Genomic DNA, 23860 nt, shown 5'->3' on the forward strand with positions numbered 1-23860 from the left:
CACTGACCTGGAGGATAACAGAGAAGGCAATGGCACTCAACTCCAGTACTCTTGCCTGGAAAATCCATGGACGGGAGAGCCTGGTAGGCTGCAGTCCATGGGGTCGCTAAGAGTCAGACATGACTGAGCGACTTCACTTTCACTTTTCACTTTCATGCATTGGAGAAGGAAATGGCAACCCACTCCAGTGTTCTTGCCTGGAGAATCCCAGGGACGGGGGAGCCTGGTGGGCTGCTGTCTATGGAGTCACACAGAATCAGACATGACTGAAGCAGCTTAGCAGCAGCAGCAGACCTGGGGGATGATGAATGATAAGTAACAGGTTAGATATCATGAGTAATCAGATATGGAGGATGAGGGATTCTGACTTAACTGACCTGTGCAGAGATGAACACAGGAGTCCTGAAGTCAAAATATTCATGGGAGTCTAAGTAGAGTTTGGTCCAGGAGAGAATCTTTGTCACAATTCAGCCCAGGTTCTTGGGCTGGTAGATCTTTTTCCTCCTTTTAAATTATTTAACTTTTTGTTATTACCGTTATAAATCACCTGAAATTTTGTTTTAGGTTATGTTTTCATGCATTTTAAATAATAGTGTCATACATTTTTAAATTGGAAATAAGTATACTTCATAGCTTGATCTAAGTCTTTTTAGGTTGAAACACTTTAAGGGCCTTTTAGGTATATCACTTAGCAGGACTAAAATAACTTAAAGAAGTTGTTTTATAAAATAAATTTTGTCTAGAGAATGATACATATATTTTAAATGTTTGTTGCAATTTCACAGATGAACTCATAGGGAGAATTTTTTGTTCAGGTACTGAAAACAGCATTGTTATTTTAGTGGCTAAGTCATGTCCAACTCTTGGTGACCCTGTAGATGGTAGCCTGCCAGGCCCCTATGTCCATGGGTTTTCCCAGGCAAGAATATTGGAATATTTCCCAGGCAAGAATATTGCTTCTCCAGGGGAGCTTCCAAACCCAGGGATTGAATCTGGGTCTCCTACTTTGGCAGGCAGATTCTTTACCACTGAGCCACCTGGGAAGCCACTGAAAACATTACCGGTTGTCAGAATGTCTGTGAATCCTAGGAAGCAGCAGAGAGTATTGTTGCCTGGTAGAGCTGGACCTCCTCAGATGTTATCCATAAAATCTCTGATTTCTGTGTTTACAGTACCTGCGCTCTTATTACCTCTCCTTTGTCGTGTTCTCTGTAGCTTAGTGGAGTTTCTGCTACTGCGCGATATTTGTTTCTAAAATCAGTGCTGAGATCGTTTCCCTTGCGTCTGACTGAAGTACCAGCAGATTGTGCCAGACGTCTGATGTCTGATGAGCAGTGGGGGGAGTGGTTAAAGGTGAAGATTTATTGTACTATAAGCCTTCAGTTGTTTATTTGCGCAATTCATCCCTATTATCACATTGCCTTCCTGATTTTCCTCTGATTAACTCTGTGACCTTGGATAAGTTGTTTAACTTCTCTATGCCTCAATTTTCTCTTCTGTAACAGGGTTATTATGAAGATTAAATGAGATGACATACGTACAGCAATTAGAAGAGTACCTTGAATGTGCTCAATAGTCAATAAATGTGAACTAATGGTAGTTAGTGTAAAACGACTTCTCACTTAGCTCGTTTAAAATAACTGAAGAAGAAAATTCAAAAGAGCATTAGAATTTTTAACTATAGCTCTGTATAATTGATTGCTTTTTTATCATTTGGCTAAGAATTTTACAAACTGGAAAAAACCCATCTATACAGAGAAATATAAAAATTCAGGCCTTTGATGGCAAAATTTTAGCATAAGCATTAAGTTTTGGTGGTATGTACTGATTTTGTTATCAGAATTTTTCTTTTTGCTCTAGGGGCATAAGAAAATGGTGGCAGGCACTTCCTCCTAACAAGAAGGAACTATTTAAAGAAAGTTTAAGGAAGAATAAATGGAAGCTATTACTTGGCTTGAGTAGTTTTGGATTGCTTTTTGTAGTGTTTTATTTTACACATCTGGAAGTGAGTCCGGTCACAGGAAGGAGCAAGCTACTGTTATTGGGGAAAGAACATTTCAGACTTTTATCAGAACTGGAATATGAAGCAGTAAGTAGAAAGACTCATTTTTAACTTAGATTCCTTGATACAATATTCAAAGCAGGAGTTTCTTAAACATGAACAATGCACTACTTTTTAATTTTAATCTCTGATGGGGAATTAGCCTTTTTCCCAAAAAGTCTCAGACCTTTCATGCTTTGTATTCCTGCCCTCTACATCGCCTTTCCTCACCCAGCCAACTCCTGATTACAACATGTCACCTTAAATGTCACTTTCTCAGGAAAGCCTTCCTTGATTATCCCGACTGGGTTAAGCAGTGAGGCTGTGTTAGGCCCTAGGGGATATCCTTCATAACAGACTACATTATGAATCAGTCATTTGTAGCTTGATCACTGCTTGGCTATATTGGGGCTAGGTATCCTACTTTTATTTTCTCTTTGAATACTGTACTTTCCTTTTAAAAACACTTATCATGAGGGTAGAAGCATCATAATTATTTGCATAATTATCTATTTGCTGATCTGTCTCCCTTGCTAGACTAACTCCAGGGGTTCAAAGAGCCTGTTTGTTTTGTTTATCATTTTATTTTAAGTACTGGCACAGTGTACAAAGTATGCTTACTATGTATTTTTTTTTAACAAATAGATCTGTAATATGAATTTTTGTATCTTGAAAATTAAGTAGAATAACATAGTTTGCCATCCCCTAAACATCAATTTGGGCAGTTGATTATGTATATATTTTCTTTCTCATTAAAAAAAAAAATCTATTAATTTATTGGCTACCCTGGTCCTTCACGGCTGCATGAGGGCCTTCTCTAGTTGCAGCAAGTGGGAGCTACGTTCTAGTTGCAGAATGCAGGCTTCTCATTGAGGTGGCTTCTCGCTGTGGAGCACAGGCTGTGGGTGTACAGGCTTCAGCGGTTGCTATGTGGGCTCAGTAGTTGCAACTCCTGGACTCTAGAGCACAGGCTTCTGTAGGCCATGGGCTTAGCTGCCTCGTAGTGTGTGGAATCTTTCCAGACCAGGGATCGAACCCATGTCCCCTGCATTGGCAGGCAGACTCTCAACCACTGGGCCACCAGGTTGCCACAGTTTATTATGTTCTTTTAAAAAATTTTTTAAAAATTATATTCTTTGAATACAAAATAAAGTTGGATATCAGAAGCCTTAACTCGTTGGAAAGTATAGTAACTCAAGTGAACATCTTACACCCCTAGTGAGTTTGAGGGCAGATCATCTTTCTGTCCCTCATGCTTAGCACACGTATGGTATACAAACTTCATTTTATTGTTATTTGCTTTATTACACTTAAAATGCAGATACTGCATTTTTAAACTTTGGAGGTTTGTGGCAACCATGTGTCAAGCGAGTCTGTTGGCTCCTTTTTTCCAGCAGCATTTGCTCACTTCCTATTTGTGTCACTTTTCAGTGATGCAGTATTTTGAGTCTTTTCATTATTATTTGTTAGGCAAAAGAGATTGTGTCTCTCTCAAGGCCTAGATGATGCTTAGCATTTTTTTTTAAGCTATAAAGTGTTCTTTAAGGTGTGTACGTTGTTTTTTTTTTAGACATAATGCTATTGCACACAATAAACAGTGGGAAACCAAAAATTCTTGTGACTCGCTTTATTAAGATATGCACTTTGTGCTGAATATCTCAGTAAAGATATTGAGAACTGTAACTGAACCCACAATATCTCCAACATGTGCTGTATATGCTAAATTAATATTTGTTGAATTTATAGCCTCACTTGACAACTTTGCTGTGGTTAGATTTTTATATACCAATATTTTTATTGATATATAAAAATATTTATATATTTTTATAATGTTGAGCTTCTGAGTTTGTCAGTGGAAAGTTACCATAAAAAAGAAATAACAGATTTTTCACTAAAAAGATTGTTCGATTGTTCTTAATAAAGATGAATCTCTTTTATACAGGTTATACAGAGATTTGAGATGTTTCTTAGAATAGTCTAGTCAGAAGCAAGTTTGAGAAAAGTGTTTTATTAAGGTTGATAAAGCCTAGTGTTAAATTAGTGTATGTTCTACCATTTATATCACTAAGAAGTTATAAAAAATTACATACATGTACATATTTTTTTTACTTATTTAGCCTATGCATGTAATACCTGCTTGATATGAAAATTCAAGCACATGTTTTTATGGGATTATTATAAAGTACTGCAATTACATATAATCTTGTTGTATCTACTTCAGTAGTGTTCTTTTAGACAGTTTACATTGGTGATGTGTGCTTTTAGAAAATACTATGTAAAGATTTTAAAATTCATATTCTGTAAAATCATGTTTATAATGCATTATCAAGGTTACAGACTTCTTAATTCATATATGAAAGAAATTACACATTTTATGGAAATTTAGTAGTTTCAGAACATCCTTAATTTTCAAATGGATGTCTGAGGAACTTTACAAATAGCTGCTGCTGCTGCTGCTAAGTCACTTCAGTCGTGTCTGACTCTGTGCAACCCCATAGACAGCAGCCCACCAGGCTCCGCTGTCCATGAGATTTTCCAGGTAAGAGTACTGGAGTGGGGTGCCATTGCCTTCTCTGTACAAATAGCTGAGGAAAGAAGAAAAGTGAAAGACAAAAGAGAAAAGGAAAGATACACCCATCTGAATGCAGAGTTCCAAAGAATAGCAAGGAGAAATAAGAAATAGCAAGGAGAGATAAGAAAGCCTTCCTCAGCAATCAGTGCAAAGAAATAGAGGAAAACAGTAGAATAAGAAAGACTAGAGATCTCTTCAAGAAAATTAGAGATACCAAGGGAACATTTCATGCAAAGATGGGCACAATAAAGAACAAAAATGGCATGGACCTAACAGAAGCATAATAATAAGAGGTAGCAAGAATACACAGAAGAACTATACAAAAAAGATCTTCATGACCCAGATAACTATGATGATGTGATCTCTCACCTGGAACCAGCCATCCTGGAGTCTAAAGTCAAGTGGGCATTAGGAAGCATCACTATGAACAAAGCTAGTGGAGGTGATGGAATTCCAGTTGAGCTATTTCAAATCCTAAAAGATGATGCTATGAAAGTGCTGTACTCAGTATGCCAGCAAATTTGGAAAACTCAGCAGTGGCCACAGGACTGGAAAAGGTCAGTTTTTATTCTAATCCAAAAGAAAAGCAATACCAAAGGATGGTCAAACTACCGCACACTCATTTCACGTTAGTGAAGTAATGCTCAAAATTCTCCAAGTCAGGCTTCAACAATACATGAACCGAGAACTCCCAGATGTTCAAGCTGGATTTAGAAAAGGCAGAGGAACCAGAGATCAAATTGCCAATATCAGTTGGATCATCGAAAAAGCAAGAGACTTCCAGAAAAACATCTGCTTCATTGACTATTCTAAAGGGTTTGACTGTGTGAATCACAACAAACTGTGGAAAATTCTTAAAGAGATGGGCATGCCAGACCACCTTACCTGCCTCTTGAGAAATCTGTATGCAGGTCAGGAAGCAACAGTTAGAACTGGACATGGAACAACATGGTTCCAAATAGGAAAAGGAGTACGTCAAGGCTGTATATTGTCACCCTGCTTATTTAACTTCTATGCAGAGTACATCATGAGAAACGCTGGGCTGGAAGAAGCACAGCTGGAATCAAGATTGCCGGGAGAAATCTCAAGAACCTCAGATATGCAGATGGCACCACCCTTATGGCAGAAAATGAAGAGGAACTAAAAAGCCTCTTGATGAAAGTGAAAGAGGAGAGTGAAAAAGTTGGCTTAAAGCTCAACATTGAGAAAACAAAGATCATGGCATCTGGTCCCATCACTTCATGGGAAAAGATGGGGAAACAGTGGAAACAGTGTCAGACTTTATTTTGGGGGGCTCCAAAATCACTGCAGATGGTGATTGCAGCCATGAAATTAAAAGACGCTTACTCCTTGGAAGGAAAGTTATGACCAACCTAGACAGCATATTCAAAAGCAGAGACATTACTTTGCCAACAAAGGTCCGTCTAGTCAAGGCTATGGTTTCCAGTAGTCATGTATGGATGGGAGAGTGGGACTGTGAAGAAAGCTGAGCGGCGAAGAATTGATGCTTTTGAACTGTGGTGTTGGAGAAAAGTCTTGAGAGTCCCTTGGACTGTAAGGAGATCCAACCAGTCCATCCTAAAGGAGATCAGTCCTGGGTGTTCTTTGGAAGGAATGATGCTAAAGCTGAAACTCCAGTACTTTGGCCACCTCATGCGAAGAGTTGACTCATTGGAAAAGACTCTGATGCTGGGAGGGATTGGGGGCAGGATGAGAAGGGGATGACAGAGGATGAGATGGCTGGATGGCATGACCGACTCGACGGACGTGAGTTTGAGTGAACTCTGGGAGCTGGTGATGGACAGGGAGGCCTGGCGTGCTGCAGTTCATGGTGTCGCAAAGAGTTGGACATGACTGAGCAACTGAACTGAAGGCTGTGTATTGTCACCTGGCTTATTTAACTTCTGTGCAGAGTACATCATGAGAAATTCTGGAGTAGATGAAACAGAAGCTGAAATCCAGATTGCTGGGAGAAATATCAGTAACTTCAGAGTATGCAGATGGCAGCACCCTTATGGCAGAAAGCAAGGAAGAACTAAAGAGTTTCTTGATGAAAGTGATAGAGGAGAGTGAAAAAGCCAACTTGAAACTCAACATTTAAAAAACTAAGATCATGGCATCTGGTCCCATTGCTTCATGGGAAATAGATGGGGAAACAAAGGAAACAGTGACAAACTTTATTTTCTTGGGCTCTAAAATCACTGCAGATGGTGACTGCAGCCATGAAATTAAAAGCACTTGCTCCTTAGAAGAAAAGCTATGACCAACCTAGACAGCTTATTAAAAAGCAGAGACATCACTTTGCTGACTAAGGTCCGTATAGTCAAAGCTATGAATTTTCCAGTAGTCGTGTGTGGATGTGAGAGTTGGACCATAAAGAAAGCTAAGTGCCAAAGAAGTGATACTTTTGAACTGTGGTGTTGGAGAAGACTCTTGAGAGTCCCTTGGACTGCACGGAGATCAGACCAGTCAATCCTAAAGGAAATCAATCCTGAGTATTCATTGGTAGGACTGATGCTGAAGCTCCAACACTTTGGTCACCTGATGCGAAGAGCCAACTCATTGGAAAAGACTTGATGCTGGGAAAGATGAAAGGCAGGAAGAAAAGGGGACTACAGAGGATGAGATGGTTGGCTGGTATCACCGACTGGATGGACATGATTTTGAGCAAGCCCCGGGAGATTGTGAAGGACAGGGGAGCCTGGTGTGCTGCAGTCCGTGGGGTGACAGAGTCAGAGATAACCGAGCGACTGGAACAGCAAAATTTTTCAAAGTATACTTGAAAGAATCTCTCATGAATGTAGCTTCAGAAAAAATGTCTTTGTATGGTGGTTAGTCTTAACACAGTAAAAAGAAAATGATACGGTCATTAGTTCTACAGTTTCAGTAATTTCCTTTCAGTCTGTGTGAATAAGACACTTTAATGAAATGTTGTCCTTTTTCTGGTAGAAGTTTAGCTTTCTTATTAAGCATAGGGTGTTTTATGAAAGAAAGTTTTCATTAATTTTTATTGGAGTATAGTTGCTTTACAGTGTTGTGTTAGTTTCTGCTATACAGTAATTTCTTTTGTGTTTTGCTTTCTTATATAGAATCTTTATGTTCTCTAGGAAATGCGTTGTTTTCTAAAATATTTAGGAAAGTATAAATAATATTTAAGCATTTTATTTGTTTATAAGCTAATAGAAAAGATGAATGAAATTTTTATTTCAACCAACATATAGGAAAAATCTTAAGTTATTAGAACTTACTCCATTTGTGAGAAGCCAAATTTTTGCCTTTGCATAGATAATTCAGATTTGAAAAATTTGAGTATTTAATATATGCAGATTTTCCCTTAATTAAAAATTATTCAACAACATAGTGCCATATAAATCACTCCTTAAAATAAAGGCTTCCCTAGTGGCACCTGCCATTGCAGGAGATGAGGGTTCCATCTCTGGGTTGAAAAGATCTGGAGAAGGAAATGACAACCCGCTCCAGTGTTTTTGCCTGGAAAATCCTATGGACAGAGGAGCCTGGTGGGCTACAATCTATAGGGTCGCCAAGAATCGGGTACAACTTAGTGACTAAACAAACAACAATAAAAGCAATATAAACATTTTGTAGAGCTAACACTCTCTTAGAGACGACTTTTCTTTTTAACCTTTCAGTGGATGGAAGAATTTAAAAATGATATGCTAACTGAGAAAGATGCCCGATACGTGGCTGTTCAAGCAGTGGTTCATCATTTAATTGAATGCAATCAAGATATTCCAGGGATCTCTGAGATCAATTGGGTTATTCATGTGGTTGATTCCCCGGATATAAATGCCTTTGTACTTCCAGTAAGTAAATGTTACCCAGCCTAACTTTTAATTGTTAAATTTAATGTCCTTGTTTTTTTTTTTAATGGTGTTCTCATTGCTTGCATTATTTTCATTATGGTGCAGAATGGACAAGTGTTCGTCTTCACTGGACTTTTAAATAGTGTGACTGATATCCATCAGCTTTCCTTCCTTCTGGGCCATGAAATAGCACATGCAGTACTTGAGCATGCTGTGAGTATCTAAAGTGAATGTTCAGTTATTGAAATAACTCCTTTGAAGTTAGCAAATTAAATCTTTCAGAGAACTAGATCTTTTCAGTTTATTTAAGTTGATGGTATTTTAATTTTTAGTAATTGACTTACTCTGTTGCCTGAAAAAGTATGACTGGATAATTTTGAGAATTTCTATAGTCTTTAGTGTTTGATTCTGAATAATTAGTGTTTCTCTTAAATACTGTTTTTATCACCTGTCTTTTTTGGTAAGAAGTAATTATTCTCAACCTCTAATTATTTCAAATTAGATTTTAAACTTTCCATAATTATTAACCTACTTATAATCTAGTCAGAAAATTAACTGGAGGAAAGCGATACTACTATCCAAGTGGTAAATCAGTTTTCTTGCTTTTTTATTCATTCTCAGAGAATAACTTAGAGCATCTTGGAAAATGTCTAGAATGATATGCTGTATATAATGAATGCAGAGTAATAATAATGATACCTTGCCATTTTACAGTTTACTGAGCTTTTTACTATATACCTTCTCATTAATAATTTCAATACTGTCCTCATGAGGTAGGTATTTAGTATCCTTATGTTATATACAAGAACACTAACATTTAAAAAGACCTTAAATAAAATGACTAATCTGACAAACTGGCAGAATTTGAACTTTAATCAAGGCTTTGTCTTTGCCAGTCCAGCACTGCTTTCTTTTACCACAGTTACCTGGCTGTTTTCAAGTCAATTTATCATACAATTCAGGGCGATTAATGCTCTTGTGAATATACACATCTGTTTGACTTGGTATGAATCTAAGAAAAATATTTGTTTACTCATATTTTTATTTTGATGCACTAAAAATGTATATGGCTCATTTGTCCACATGAGTAGAAAAAGGTATATTTTCGAATTGAAAGCACAAAGGTAAATAGTGAAAGGATTGTAAAATGCTGTATCAGAAATGCAAGTAATATTAACTTTAAGTGGAAAAGATAATATTATTAATCCTTCTAAAAGTCATCTCAAATTCTGTCTTTGCCTTAGAGTATTAATAAGATGAGGTAGGCCAAAGTTGTGCTCTTCTGGAGTGCAAATAGTGATTATCACCTTTATTTCTTCTGAGTTATAGGAAAATTAAAAAAAATTTTTTTTCCTTAAACAGATACATGCAAGAATCAGTCTAAGCAGTTGAAATACATTATATCTTTCTATAAATGGTTTCATAACTGCAAAATCAATTTTGGTCATTTTTAGCTTTTAAAAAGTATTCATTTCAGTACATTAATTTTCCTGGATCTAGATCAATGTGTTATTCAGCATAATGTTGTCATCTCTGTCTCTGCAAGAACAATAATTAGATGAGTCATAAAAAGCAAATAGCAGGCTCAAAAATAGGAAATAGTTATGAATATTTCTTTGTTAGGCATCTTAGCCATTGTCTATACTATGTTTTCTCTTTCAAGAGTCTCCATTTTTATTTGATGTTGTTTTGTTATTCCACAAATATGGATTAAAAATTTTTTTTTTAGTTTTCTAAGATTATGTAATAGCAATTATATTTTTTAGTAATTACAAGGATTTTCTCTTCTATAATGACTTCATCACTTGGAGTTGTATTCTTTAGTGCTAAAATAATTCCATAATTGTTTATCATGACTCTCAGTTCTTATAATGAAGCAAAAATTGCTTTGTGAGGGCAGATTATATTAAGAAGTATTCTAGGTGATTATTTTTAGTTGTCAGCCATGTTTCATACACTCGGGTAATGTTTCCTGTATTATCAGTGTCAGCATGACAGTAACATTTATTAATCAACAATAGCAGGGAGTGGTGAACTGTCCAGTGCATTAAACTTATGTGTAGATATTGCTATTCAAAACAAACACTTTAGAACTTTTTTTTTGCTATAAGTAAATACAAAAAAATCTTATAACTAAATTTCCTGGTGGGAAGTATCAGACTGATAAAATTTCAAACTTGCTTGACTTTTCATATATTAGGTCGTGAAGTCAAAAGATTTTTATTTAAAATAATTTCCAATATTTTCCTGAATTGTTCTTCTTTTAACTTCTTCATATGTTCAAGAGTGTTTGATCTCTGTCTAAAAGTATAAACATAATAAACACATTTATTTGATTTTTAAAAAAGATTTAGCGACAATATTAGAAACTAGTAACTTCCTAGGTTTGATTCCTTGTTCTTTTTACTAGCAGCTGTGTGAATTTGGGCAACTCCTTTAACCTCTCTTGATCCTAGTTTATCTATAAAATAGAAAACAATTGTACATATTTTACAAAGTTAGTATGCTTGTTAATCTAAGACTCTGTAGGTTAATGAACCTGTTATTATATCTGAATAGTGGTAGTAGCTCAAGCAGATATTAGTTGTATGAGTAAATGAATACATAATGTGTAAGCAAGAGACAGAAAGGATAAAGCTCACAGAAGAAAGAGAACTTGCAGTCTTACTTGGCGCAGTTAGTTAAACACATGTAATTATGTAGTGTGGCTATACACAGTGAGCTAGAAAATGTCAGCCTGTACTGTCTGAATTTATTAAGTATAATATTTATTGTTTTGATTTTTCTCAGGCAGAAAAGGCTAGCTTGGTTCATTTATTGGATTTCCTAGGTCTGATTTTTCTTACGATGATTTGGGCCATTTGTCCTCGAGATAGTTTGGCACTTTTGGGCCAGTGGATACAGTCTAAACTGCAGGAGGTAAGTCTGAGACAAAAACTTGAATTTGCAATAGCCTGTGGTGAAGATATTTTAATATTACTGTAAAGAAAAAAATATCAGAAATCTTTTCATATTTTATCCTTATCATGAAACATGGGTACTATGTTTTAGTGTCTTACATTTTCTCATTTTTAGTGGATACTCTTAATAATAGGCATTTAAATTAGAAAATACTACTCTTAAATGATGGAGATAGATGGGTAGGAAGGGCTTGGCAGCTTCTGCCTAACATAATTTTTTTGGCATCTTTGTTGTTTCTACAGAGAGAAAACCCAGTCACAACCCTTTCCTTCTGTTGTTTACCTTCAAATGTTCCCTTTGTCTCTCGTAGTGACAGTGGTGTACTCACTGGATGACTCTTCCTTTCCCCAAATATTTACATTTTGATGGGGAACTTTTTTTTTTTGAGGATAATTGCTTTACAGTGTTGTGTTGGTTTCTCCTGTATGACAGCATGGATCAGCCATAATTATACATATATTCTATCCCTCTTGAGCCTCCCTCTCCCCTCCCATCGCACCCCTCTAGGTCATCACAGAGCACCAGGCTGGGCTCCTTGTATTGTATAGCAGCTTCCTACTAGTTATCTGTTTTACACGTGGTAGTATATATGTGTCCAGAGAAGGCAGTGGCACCCCACTCCAGTACTCTCGCCTGGAAAATCCCACGGACGGAGGAGCCTGGTGGGCTCCTGTCCATGGGGTCGCTGTCGTGCCTGACTCCACTTTAGCTTTTCACATTCATGCATTGGAGAAGGAAATGGCAACCCACTCCAGTGTTCTTGCCAGGAGAATCCCAGGGACGGGGGAGCCTGGTGGGCTGCCGTCTATGGGGTCGCACAGAGTCGGACACGACTGAAGCGACTTAGCAGCAGCAGCAGCAGTATATATATGTCAGTGGCACTTTCTCAGTTCTTCCCACCCTCTCCTTCCCCACCTGTGTCCAGAAGTCCTTTTTCTGTCTTCATTCCTTTCCTGCAAATAGGTTCATCAGCACTCTCGGGGAGCTCTTAAAACCTGTAAACCTGGGCACAGGGTTGGCAGAAGCTGCCTAATTTCTCCCACCGCCTGACTCCAGCTAAGCTAGTATTACGTGGTAAATATTGAAAGGACAGTTTTAATAGGTGTTTGTTAACTTTTGCTTTATGCATAATGATAGTCATCTGATAAAATTTGTGGGGTCCTCCATCTTGCTCAAAACAGTATACTACTGAAAGGAGGTCTTGCAATCTTAATATTTGCTTTGTTAGCTGTGATTATTTTATTTTACGTCTTTCATCACATATTTCCTCTTGTCCTGGGAGGTTTGGTTCTTTAGGAACAATCTGTTATTTGTGTATATTCCGTGATTTGTGGAGCAGCCATCAGAGTGCCATCTGGGTGCTGTTTAAATCTAATCTGTAAAATTCTTTGAGACAAATTGCTTTGGAAATTGAATAACGAAATCTTTTATTCAGTGTTACCGTATCGTTTGGTTTCATTTTTATTGAAATAAAAGTTCTTAAAGGGAAAAAGAAAAAATGGTTATTGCTTAAGTTACAGAATCTTATATTTTGAATTTTATTTTTATCGTTCATGTGCTGGGAAGTCAAAGAAGGTAACGCAGGTTTTCCACCATTTATCAGTAGATAGCATTTTGTGTAATGGAATCAGAAGATTAAGTCATAAGGAAGATAACTGGAAGCTGTTTCTCTGTTGAAATACTTGATGATCCTGTTGCTTGAGTATAATTCTTTAATAGTTACACTGAAACTCAAGTAAGGATTACTTCTGTTTGAACTCTTTTTTTTTTTCCCTCTATTTTTTTTCTCTGAATCAAGGCCCCTTCCCAATAATTTTGGTAATGAGGAAATGTTTCTTTCTCTAGAAGTCTTGCTCATGGTGATTGGAGGGCAGAGGGGATTCTGATAGTGAAGTTATTGAGGGGAAAATGCTGACATTCTTTTGTCAGAAAGTAAGAGAGGAAGGAAGGAGGAGGGGCTCTCTTTTAACCATTTGGATATAGTGTAGCAGCCCTCAGAGCACTACCAGTTAAGGTTTTGAGAGCTATTAGTAATACAGTAGCTAGCATTTATTGAGTACATACTGTATGGTAGGCACCATGATAAACACTGTAAATTAATTTTGTACAGGGGCGAAGAATACAGGCTCTGATCAGATGGATCTGTGTTTGAATTTAATCTCTATTAGGTTTAAATTCTGTAGAACTTCAATGGATTGCTGCACTTGTTATAGGTCTCAGTTTCTTTATCTGTAAGTTCAGATAGTAGTAGTGGCTAACTCAAAGCATTATTGAAGGTTTAATGATAACATTTAAAGCAGTATTTCTCAATATAAGCACTATTCACATTTTGAATTGACAAAGAATTGACAAGATAATTCTTTGTTGTGGGCAGTTGTCCTCTGCATCGCAGAAAGTTTAGTAGCCGCCACACATTTAGATGCTTCTACCCACTAGATGCCAGTAGCTCTCCCCACTTCTCCCCACCCCCAGCTGCAGCTGTGACAATCAGAAATATCACCAGACACTTCCAAATGTCCCCAAGGGATAAAAATCATGTTCTGTTGATAACCACTGGTTGAAAGCATTTAGTCCAACACCTGGTGTAAAGTAAGGACTCAACAAATAGGAGTTATTACTTGCTCATGTGAACCCTCTCTGCAACTCTAGGAGTTTGGTACTATATGAAGTACTGCTATACTTTGCCACTGTATGAAGTCACTGCTTCATTTTACGTACGATGCTATTGGGCTTAGAAGGGTGGAAAAGTACAGCCCAGAGGTAATAGTTAATAAGCGCTCAGGCTTGAACACGTTTCTCTCCTTTAAAAGCCAGTGTTTTTCATCAGTTTATACTAGTTATACTATTAATGCCAGTCAATCTGTGGGGACACCTGTAGACTGCTTGTGGTGAGCGAAGCCAGTATATAATATAGTTCAGCAATCTAAAACAGACATGATCGAGAAGGAAGCAAGTCATATTTAATGGTCATGTACTGTGGACTAGATTGATTAAGTTATTTCTAGCTATCACTGACAGGTAGTTAATTGCTTCCCCAATTAATAGCTCTTTTCTCAAAAAGTCCTGCCTATCAATCCATCTTCTACAAAGTTTTATTACTTACCAAAAATTACTATTAACTGGAAAGCATTCACATAAATACAAGTAATTAGGAAAATTAAAGTTACAATATCTATTTGTATTTTTTTATTGAAGTTGGAAGAAAAGTTCATTTTCCTAACTAATCAATACGTAGAAAACAAAGAAGAAATTAAGATAATACATCAAAGAAAGAACATTGTGCTATATGGTTAATTTTCTAACTGAAATAAATCTAGTAGTGTCACTGGCTACTATATAGCTGCAGTTTTTCAATTTTCTTTTAAGACTGAAAGATCAGAATGTTTCTTGGCCATAATAAAAAAAACCTATGTCAGTAAACTTTCTCAGGGAATCCTCTGCATAGTAAGTGGGGTGGATTCATGTCAATGTATGGCAAAACCAATACAGTATTGTAAAGTAAAATAAAGTAAAAATAAAAATTAAAAAAAAAAAACAGAAAAAAATAAAAGAACTCTGATACTGTGGACTCTCCAAAAATTTGTAGGCATAGTTTTTTCCTATTTGTTCCTTGTTTTTAAAATATTAATCTCTGATGGGGGAAATAAAGGCTGCATTGTTTTATACCATGGTATGCTTTAAATGTTATTCATAGCATAAGAACTATAGCCTAGATAATCCATGAAATTTATTTTAAAAATCATTTTGTTGCTGCTTTTTTAATGAAATAAACAGCCTTAATGGAACTTTCTTTCTTATTTCTTAGTTTTTGTTTGATCGACCATATAGCAGAACGCTGGAGGCTGAAGCTGACAAAATTGGACTACAGCTTGCTGCCAAGGTACAAAGTTTAGAAGTTGAAGATACACTGTCTCCTTCATACAGCAAAATACAATTGTATGTTGTCTTAACGAAGTTTGGCTTGGGCGTAGAACGAGAGTTTGACTATGTGTAATTTTTCACTAATGCCTTTTTTAAAAATAATTGCATTTGTTTATTTTTGGCTGTTCTGGCTTCTTTTCGCTGTATGGCTTTTCTCTAGTTGTGGCGAGTGGGGGCTCCTCTGTAGTTGAGCTGCTTGGGCCTCTCATTGCAGTGGCTGCTCTTGTGGAACACGGGCTCTGGGGCACATGGGCTTCAGTAACTTGCCACGTGTGGGCCCAGTAGTGTGGCTTCTGGGCTCAAGAGCACAGGCTCAGTAGTTGTGGTGCGCAGGCTCAGTCACTCTGCAGCATGGGGGTGGGGTAGGGAGGGTCTTCTTCCTGCATTAGCAGGGGGATTCTTTACCACCGAGCCACCAGGGAAGCCCGTCATCAATATCTTTTTAAGTCTATCCCCGCTGGAAGCTATTGCTGTCTTTATTTGACTCTTTTCCCTCGTTTTGCTGATCTAAGGAGGCTTTCTGAGTAAGATGATGTGTAACTGTTTTTTCCCACTTGGAAAAGGGTTTATCTTGTTATAGCTATAATCTCAGCTGAACAAACTGAATTTTTACCATTTAAGTAAACGGTAGAAGAACAGTCTTATTACTTTGTATCCTTTAGGTTATAATTTTTGTTTTGGCAGATGACTTATTTTTGCTAGCCACAGAGAGCAGCTCTGGGCTCTTATTCTGGTTTATGTTGGATTGATTTGAAGCTACTTCATGTCTGACTGCTGTTTTTTATCACCTGTGATAACTGTGAATTAGTAGTATTTAACATTAGAAGTAAAACTGCATTTTTAAAAACTGGTGAAAACAGTGCCACTTCACATGTTAAATTCAAATTGTATTTGATTCTTTGTTGAGTTTTCAGTAGTTATCAAAAATCCTATTGAAAATCACTCTTACCCGAATTTCTCATTATGAGTTTTATGTATTTAATTTCATAAATTGAGATAAAAATTCTAAGTTCAAAGAATTCAATAAATCCAAAAAAGCAATGTTCTTTGAATGTTGCATAAGCAGAATTAAATGAATTTTCAGACCTCATAGATTAAGAGGTTCCCAAATAGTGAGCCACAGGTTGACTCTGTCAAGAATATCCCAATTTTAATGTACTATAGTCTGTGAAATTTTCCCTCTAGTTAATTGCCTTCTGTGTTCTATTTCAGAAATATTTGCTTATTTCAATAAGTGTTCCTGTTTTATTTCCAAGAAGTTTTCTTGTGTTGTTAAATATAAGGAAGAGGTCAAGATAATTTTTCCCCATGTAGATATCTAATAGACTCAGCATTGATTATTGAAGATTTTCTTTTCTCCACTAAACTTCAATTTCTCTTTCATGAATGTGGGAGGCTATATATAAGTCTGTTTCTGGACTCCCTGTTGTATTCCACTGGTCCGTTATTTATCTTTGAGCCAATACCACCTTTCATTGTAACTGTGTAATAAATTTCGACATCTCATATCTTGATGCTGAAGCTGAAGCTCCAATACTTTGGCTACCTGATGTGTAGAGCCAGCTCATTGGAAAAGATACTGATGCTGGGAAAGATTGAAGGCAGGAGAAGGGGGCAGCAGAGGATGAGAAGGTTAGATAGCATCACTGATTCAATAGACATAAATTTGGGCAAATTCTGGGAGATGGTGAATGACAGAGGAGCCTGGCATGCTGCAGTTCATGGGGTCACAAAGAGTCAGACACGACTTAGCAACTAACAACAACAACATGCCCAGTGGTGGGGTTACCGGATCATATGGTGGTTTTTGGAGAAGAAAATGGCAACTCACTCCAGTATTCTTGCCTGGGAAATAAATCCTATGGACAGAGGAGCTTGGCAGGCTGCAGTCCATGGGGTCGCAAGAGTTGAACAGGACTTCGTGACTGAACCACCACCAGGGTGGTGTCATGTGTAACTTGTTAAGGATCTCCATGCTATTCTCCACAATGACTGTATCAGTTTACATTCCCACAACAGTGCAGTATGCTCCCCTTTTTCCACACCCTCTCCAGCATTTATTGTTTGTAGTTTTTCTGATGATGACTGTTATGATTGGTGTGAGATAATGCCTCATAGTAGTTTTGATTTTAATTTCTCTAACAGTGAGTAATGTTGAATATCTTTTTATGAGCTTCTCGGCCATCCCTGTGTCTTCTTTGGAGAAATGTCTGATTTCTAAGTTTTGACTCTCTAGTCCCGATAACAGTCAAAGGCTCTTCTCAGTCACCTCCTTCTGCTTGGATTTCTTTTGATTTCAGCATATATTCTTAGTCTCTTGCTCTTCACTGCTTAAAATTTAATAAGATTTGCTGGTTGGAATTGTGAAACAGAGGATCAGACTCACCTCAGTGAGCTTTCCTTCTTTCTAGGATTTTGTCTTTTCTAGTCTTGGTTGACTTGGTAACTCTCCAGTACCTTTGAACAAGTATTATTTATGTTTTATCCAAATTTTCTAATCATTTTTGATGGAAACATTGGTCTGCTATAATAAGCTACTTGACTCTGTCACTGTTAGGAGAGAAACTCCCTAATGCAGTCTTTTAAATAGCTATCTAATATTCTGTAATTTGGATAACTCATTTAACTGTATGCTTATTGATGAACTTCTGGAGGTACTTCTATTTTTTTTGTTGTTATTGTTACTGTTTTTATTGCAGTAATTCTGAAATTGGCAACCTTATACACATTCCTTCTGCTTCTTGGGCTTTTATAGCTATAGGGTGGGGTTGCTGGCATTTCAGTTTTTACTTTAAAAGACACTCAATTATTTCAGAATGTTACTAGCAAGTCTTACCAGTGACAAACCAGAATGCCTTTTTAAACTCCCCTCAATAGCACTGTTTTTAATCCCTTTTTTGTTAATTTGGACAAAAACTGAGATCTCATTGCTTTTAAAACTTGAATTTTCTTGCTTAGCAATAAAGCTGAGCATAATGTTTTATTTTCATTGGCTCTTTTAAAATGATTTCTTCTTTTGTGGCTTGCCTTTTATTGTGTTTTGATGAGTAGATTTTAAAAATACATATTCTAGCTTCCCCCCTTGGAAATTCAGAATCAGTAGCTAGGTGACCAAGGTCTGAGTCTGAGTGTGTTTAGGAGCTGCAAGTGATTCTGATATCCAGGCAGATTTGGAAATTACTACTTTGAAAAATCAAATGTCAGTTTTGTGTTTTGAGGTCACTTGGTAAGTTAAATTTCCTGTTTTATTAAAAAAAAGAGGAATTAAACTAGAGAAGTTATTAAAGAAATATTGATATTCCTTTGATTATTTATGATATGCAATCCATATATATATATATTTTAAAGAGTATATCTGGGTAGATAAAACTATGATTTCATTTTCTTTGTGTTGTGGATAGTGACCTTTTACCAGTTGTGATATTATGGTTTATTTAGTTCAAAGGAGAAAACAGTATTGCTGCAGATGTTAAGTCATGCATCCATAGTGATAAAGTAATATTTTTATTATGGAGCACTTAGGATATAAAAATGCCATCTCTGAATACAAGTATTTCTTTTCCTGCCAAAGGGAGAAATAAGTATTAAAACCTCAATTATGTTTATACTAACACTTTATTCTGTGTCACCTTTATGGATAGTAACACCATTATCTGCCACTTAATATTTATTATATTTTTATACTTTGCTTAGCATTTTATATGATCAGATTGATCATATTCTTTGCAGTCAAAGGTGGAGAAGCTCTATACAGTCAGCAAAAACAAGATCAGGAGCTGACTGGCTCAGATCATGAACTCCTTATTGCCAAATTCAGACTTAAATTGAAGAAAGTAGAGAAAATCACTAGACCATTAAGGTATGACATAATCAAATCTCTTGTGATTATGCATGAAAGTGACAAATAGATTCAAGGGATTAGATCTGATAGAGTGCCTGAAGAACTATGGATGGAGGTTCATGCCATTGTATAGGAGGCAGTGATCAAGACCATCCCCAAGAAAAAGAAATGCAAAAAGGCAAAATGGTTGTCTGAGGAGGCCTTACAAATAGCTGAGAAAAGGAGAGAAGCGAAAGGCAAAGGAGAAAAGGAAATATACCCATTTGAACGCAGAGTTCCAAAGAATAGCAACGAGAGATAAGAAAGCCTTCCTCAGTGACCAGTGCAAAGAAATAGAGGAAAACAATAGAATAGGAAAGACAAGATCTCTTCAAGAAAATTAGAGATACCAAGAGAACATTTCATGCAAAGATAGGTACAGTAAAGGACAGAAATGGTAGGGACCTAACAGAAGCAGAAGATATCAAGAAGAGGTGGCAAGAATTAGCAGAACTATGCAAAAAAGATCGCCACGACACAGATAATCACGATGGTGTGATCACTCACCTAGAGCCAGACATCATGGAACACAAAGTCAAGTGGCCCTTAGGAAGCATCACTATGAACAGAGCTAGTGGAGGTGATGGAATTCCAGTGGAGCTATTTCGAATCCTGAAAGATAATGCTGTGAAAGTGCTGCACTCACTATGCCAGCAAATATGGAAAACTCAGCAGTAGCCACAGGACTGGAAAAGGTCAGTTTTCATTCCAGTTCCAAAGAAAGGCAATGCCAAAGAATACTCAAACTACCACACAATTACACTCATCTCACACACTAGCAATGTAATGGTCAAATTTCTCCAAGCCAGGCTTCAGCAGTATGTGAACCATGAACTTCCAGATGTTCAATCTGGTTTTAGAAAAGGCAGAGGAACCAGAGATCGAATTGCTAACATCCATTGGATCATTGAAAAAACAAGGGAGTTCCAGAAAAATATCTTCTGCTTTATTGACTATGCCAAGGTCTTTGACTGTGTGGATCACAACAGACTGGAAACTTCTGAAAGAGATGGGAATACCAGACCACCTGACCTGCCTCCTGACCTCCTTATGCAGGTCAAGAAGCAACAGTTAGAACTAGACATGGAACAACAGACTGGTTCTAAATTGGGAAAGGAGTTCATCAAAGCTATATTGTCACCCTGCTTATTTAACTTATATGCAGAGTACATCATGAGAAACGCTGGACTGGAAGAAACACAAGCTGGAATCAAGATTGCTGGGAGAAATGAAATATCAGTAACCTCAGATATGCAGATGACACCATCCTTATGGCAGAAAATGAAGAGGAGCTAAAAAGCCTCTTGATGAAAGTGAAAGAGGAGAGTGAAAAAGTTGGCTTAAAACAACATTCAGAAAACGAAGATCATGGCATCCGGTCCAATCACTTCATGGCAAATAGATGGGGAAACAGTGGAAACAGAGACAGACTTTATTTTTTTGGGCTCCAAAATCACTGCAGATGGTGACTGCGGCCATGAAATTAAAAGACACTTGCTCCTTGAAAGAAGTTATGACCAACCTAGACAGCATATTAAAAAAGCAGAGACATTGTCAACAAAGGTCCATGTAGTCAAAGCTATGTAGTCATGTATGGATGTGAGAGTTGGACTATAAAGCTGAGTGCTGAAGAATTGATGCTTTTGAACTGTGGTGTTGAAGACTCTTGAACGTCCCTTGGACAGCAAGGAGATCCAACCAGTCCCACCTAAAGGAAATCAGTCCTGAATATTCATTGAAAGTCCTGATGGTGAAGCTGAAACTCTCAATACTTTGGCCATCTAATGTGAAGAACTGACTCATTGGAAAAGACCCTGATGCTGGGAAAAATTGAAGGCAAGAGAAGAAGGGGAAAACAGAGAATGAGATGGTTGGATGGCATCACTGACTCAATGGACATGAGTTTGAGTAAACTCCAGGAGTTCTTGATGGACAGGGAGGACTGGCGTGCTGCAGTCCACGGGGTCGCAGAGTCAGACATGACTGAGCAACTGAACTGAACCTCGATGGTCAGTTTGAATATCCAGAACTTGACTCTTATTTGTGGCGTGTGTCCTCTCTTTGGACACTGATGCATCAGACTCTGTTGACTTCTTGCCACTTAATAGTCAGATCACGTAATTCTCTTATTCCTAATCCTTTCCTTTTCAAGCAACCTTCTGATTATATTCTGGCTTCCTTTGCCTGGACTGCCTTGCCTGCGAGGGAGAGAACATGCTGACTTGAGGACACAGATGCCCTGTGCCCTTGTAGTTTGGGTAGTTATAGTTACTGCTGTCACCTAATAAGTTGGCATTCTAATTTTACGTCAGTCTAGTGAGCTTGGTTAATGGAAACTGTTCCTGAAAGATGGATCTGTTGGTCATGTGCTGTCCCATTGGATTTATGAGCTTTTAAGGCCAAGGGCTAAATAGAAATATGGAAAATCCATTAGAATCAAGTTACTCAACATGCCTCTTTCATGGAAAGCAGCTTCTCTGCTCTAGAGACACTCTGTGTCTACTCTGCTCTTGGCTGTGAGTGAGTTTGTTTTTTATATTTGCATTCTTATAGTTGTAGTTTTAATTTTTCATTTAATTTTTGTAAAAATTTAAAAAATTTAAATTATCATTATGTAAATAACCAGAATGACAAATATAGTTGTAAAAACTGGTAGAACTAAGGTGTCCTAAACACAGAGTAACAGCTAACTGTCCAGCTGACAAAAAGATAGCCTGATTTTGTTGTGTGTGTTTATTCATTTGTCCCTGTAAAAAGAATTTGACACTTTACAGTCATTTACACAAATTTTTGTTTGTTTGATTTCACAAAAAGCTGTATCAAGTTCATATATTTTTTGAGTATCTGTTTCTTAAATATGATAAAGAAAACTAGTTTTCTTTTGTTTGTGCTAAGCTGGGGGACAGCCCCTTGATTATTTTTGATTGTCATACTGACTGTGGAGGTAGGATTGCTGGTGTTTAATGGGCATGCAGAGGGCAGGGATCTTAAATACCCTGTAGTGGCCCAGAGAGCTCTCCAGAATGAGGTATTGTCCAGCCCCCAAATCTGGAAAGTGCCCCTCTTAAGAAACATAGTTGGCTGATTGCTTCAAGTGATCTGAATAACTGTGCACATAGCACCATCTAGTGGGGGAAATATCAATAGGTAATAAGCAAACCCTCCTTTCATAGCAGGAATGAGAATATTAAAAAATCTGAACTCTCTGTAAAATGATAAGGTATAGAATCCCAGATTTTTGAAGCAGGAAGGAAAACTGGAGATAATCTGATCCATCTTTTCCTTTTACAGATGGGAAAATTAGGGCCCAAAGAGGTGCAGTGATTTGTCCAGTAACATATGTGTGTGCGTGCGTGCGTGCTAAGTCGTTTCAGTTGTGTCCAACTCTGCAGTCCTATGGACTATAGCCCACCGGGCTCCTCTATCCATGGAGTTCTTCAGGCAAGAATAATGGAGTGGCTTTCCTTGCTGTGGGCTTCCCAGGTGGCACTAGTGGTGAAGAACCCGCCTGTCAGTGCAAGAGATGAAGCAGGCGCAGGTTCAATCCCTGGGTCGGGAAGATCAAGGGCATGGCAGCCCACTCCAGTATTCTTGCTGGAGAATCCCATGGGCAGAGGAGGCTGGTGGGCTGCAGTCCATAGGGTCGTAAAGTTGGACACAGCTGAAGCGACTTAGCGCGCAGTTGGTGTTACAGCAAGAGCCAGGGCTAGAATTCAGATCCCAGTTTTCCAGGTTGGTAATCTGAGCCTTTCACATAGCAGACTGACTATTTTTGTGTCCTATTTGTGTTAAAGTCTTATGTTTGTAGTGATTTATTTAAGAAAGAAAAAATAATAAATGAGAACATATTATTTACTAGGTGTGCCATGAAGTAAGCTCCCATATTACATCTTATTTTGAACCTGATTGTTTCACTTAGAGAAATGAGACAAGTGTTGTGATTTCATTTAATTTTTTTTAAATTGCTCTGATTTCAGCACAAGATTTTGAATCTCGTGATAAAACTTTTTAAGATAAATAAATAAATGCATGAAAATTTATTAAAATTATATAGAACTGACATGTTGGCAATCAAAAATGCAGAAAACTTTAAAATGAAATGAATTATAAAATAATGGAAGTTGTCATTTTTCCTCTTTGTTAGGGTACATAAAATTGGTTTTGATAAGTCATTTTTTTTTCTTTTTAAGTGAGTGGGATTGGCACATATTGAGAATAGTTTAGCAATAACCATCCCAGGACTGTGTCACGTTTAGTTGGAAAAGAGCCGTTTTTAATTATTGACTGGAAAATGTTGTTTAAACAGGAAGTGGGTTATAAGGTGAGCTTTAACAAATGATACGATATTGGGAAAAGGAACCTGTGAGACATCCTGGTAGATGATGATGATAATGGTAGTGATGGTAACGATGATGATTTTTGACAACAGTGATAATAATAGTTCACATTTCTTTATGTATGTGTTTTAAAATATGCTACCTCTTTTAATCTTCATAGCAACCCTGTGAAGTACAATTACTTTCTCATTTTTATGGATGAAACTGAGGGACGGAGAAAGCAAGTAACTTGTCAAAGGGCTCACAGATAGTAGTTTTCCCCTCCTACTTCTGAAATGGAACTTTTTGATAATATTGGGTTGGCCAAAAGTTTTGCTCTGTAAT

General features: G+C 37.2%; 1 protein-coding gene across 2 annotated transcripts in view; it reads left to right on the top strand.

Moving 5' to 3' along the window:
- OMA1 (OMA1 zinc metallopeptidase) overlaps positions 1–23860 on the top strand; it is a 61599-nt gene that overhangs the window by 11338 nt on the left and 26401 nt on the right. For both annotated transcript variants that reach the window (XM_068965772.1, XM_068965773.1), the window contains exons 3-7: positions 1861–2089; positions 8264–8437; positions 8543–8650; positions 11228–11356; positions 15204–15278. In XM_068965772.1, coding sequence (XP_068821873.1) covers positions 1861–2089; positions 8264–8437; positions 8543–8650; positions 11228–11356; positions 15204–15278 — 715 coding nt within the window. The remainder of the gene's footprint in view (positions 1–1860; positions 2090–8263; positions 8438–8542; positions 8651–11227; positions 11357–15203; positions 15279–23860) is intronic.

The sequence above is a fragment of the Capricornis sumatraensis genome, chromosome 2 (genome assembly GCF_032405125.1).
Source record: "Capricornis sumatraensis isolate serow.1 chromosome 2, serow.2, whole genome shotgun sequence".
In the NCBI taxonomy this organism is placed as follows: Eukaryota; Metazoa; Chordata; class Mammalia; order Artiodactyla; family Bovidae; genus Capricornis; species Capricornis sumatraensis.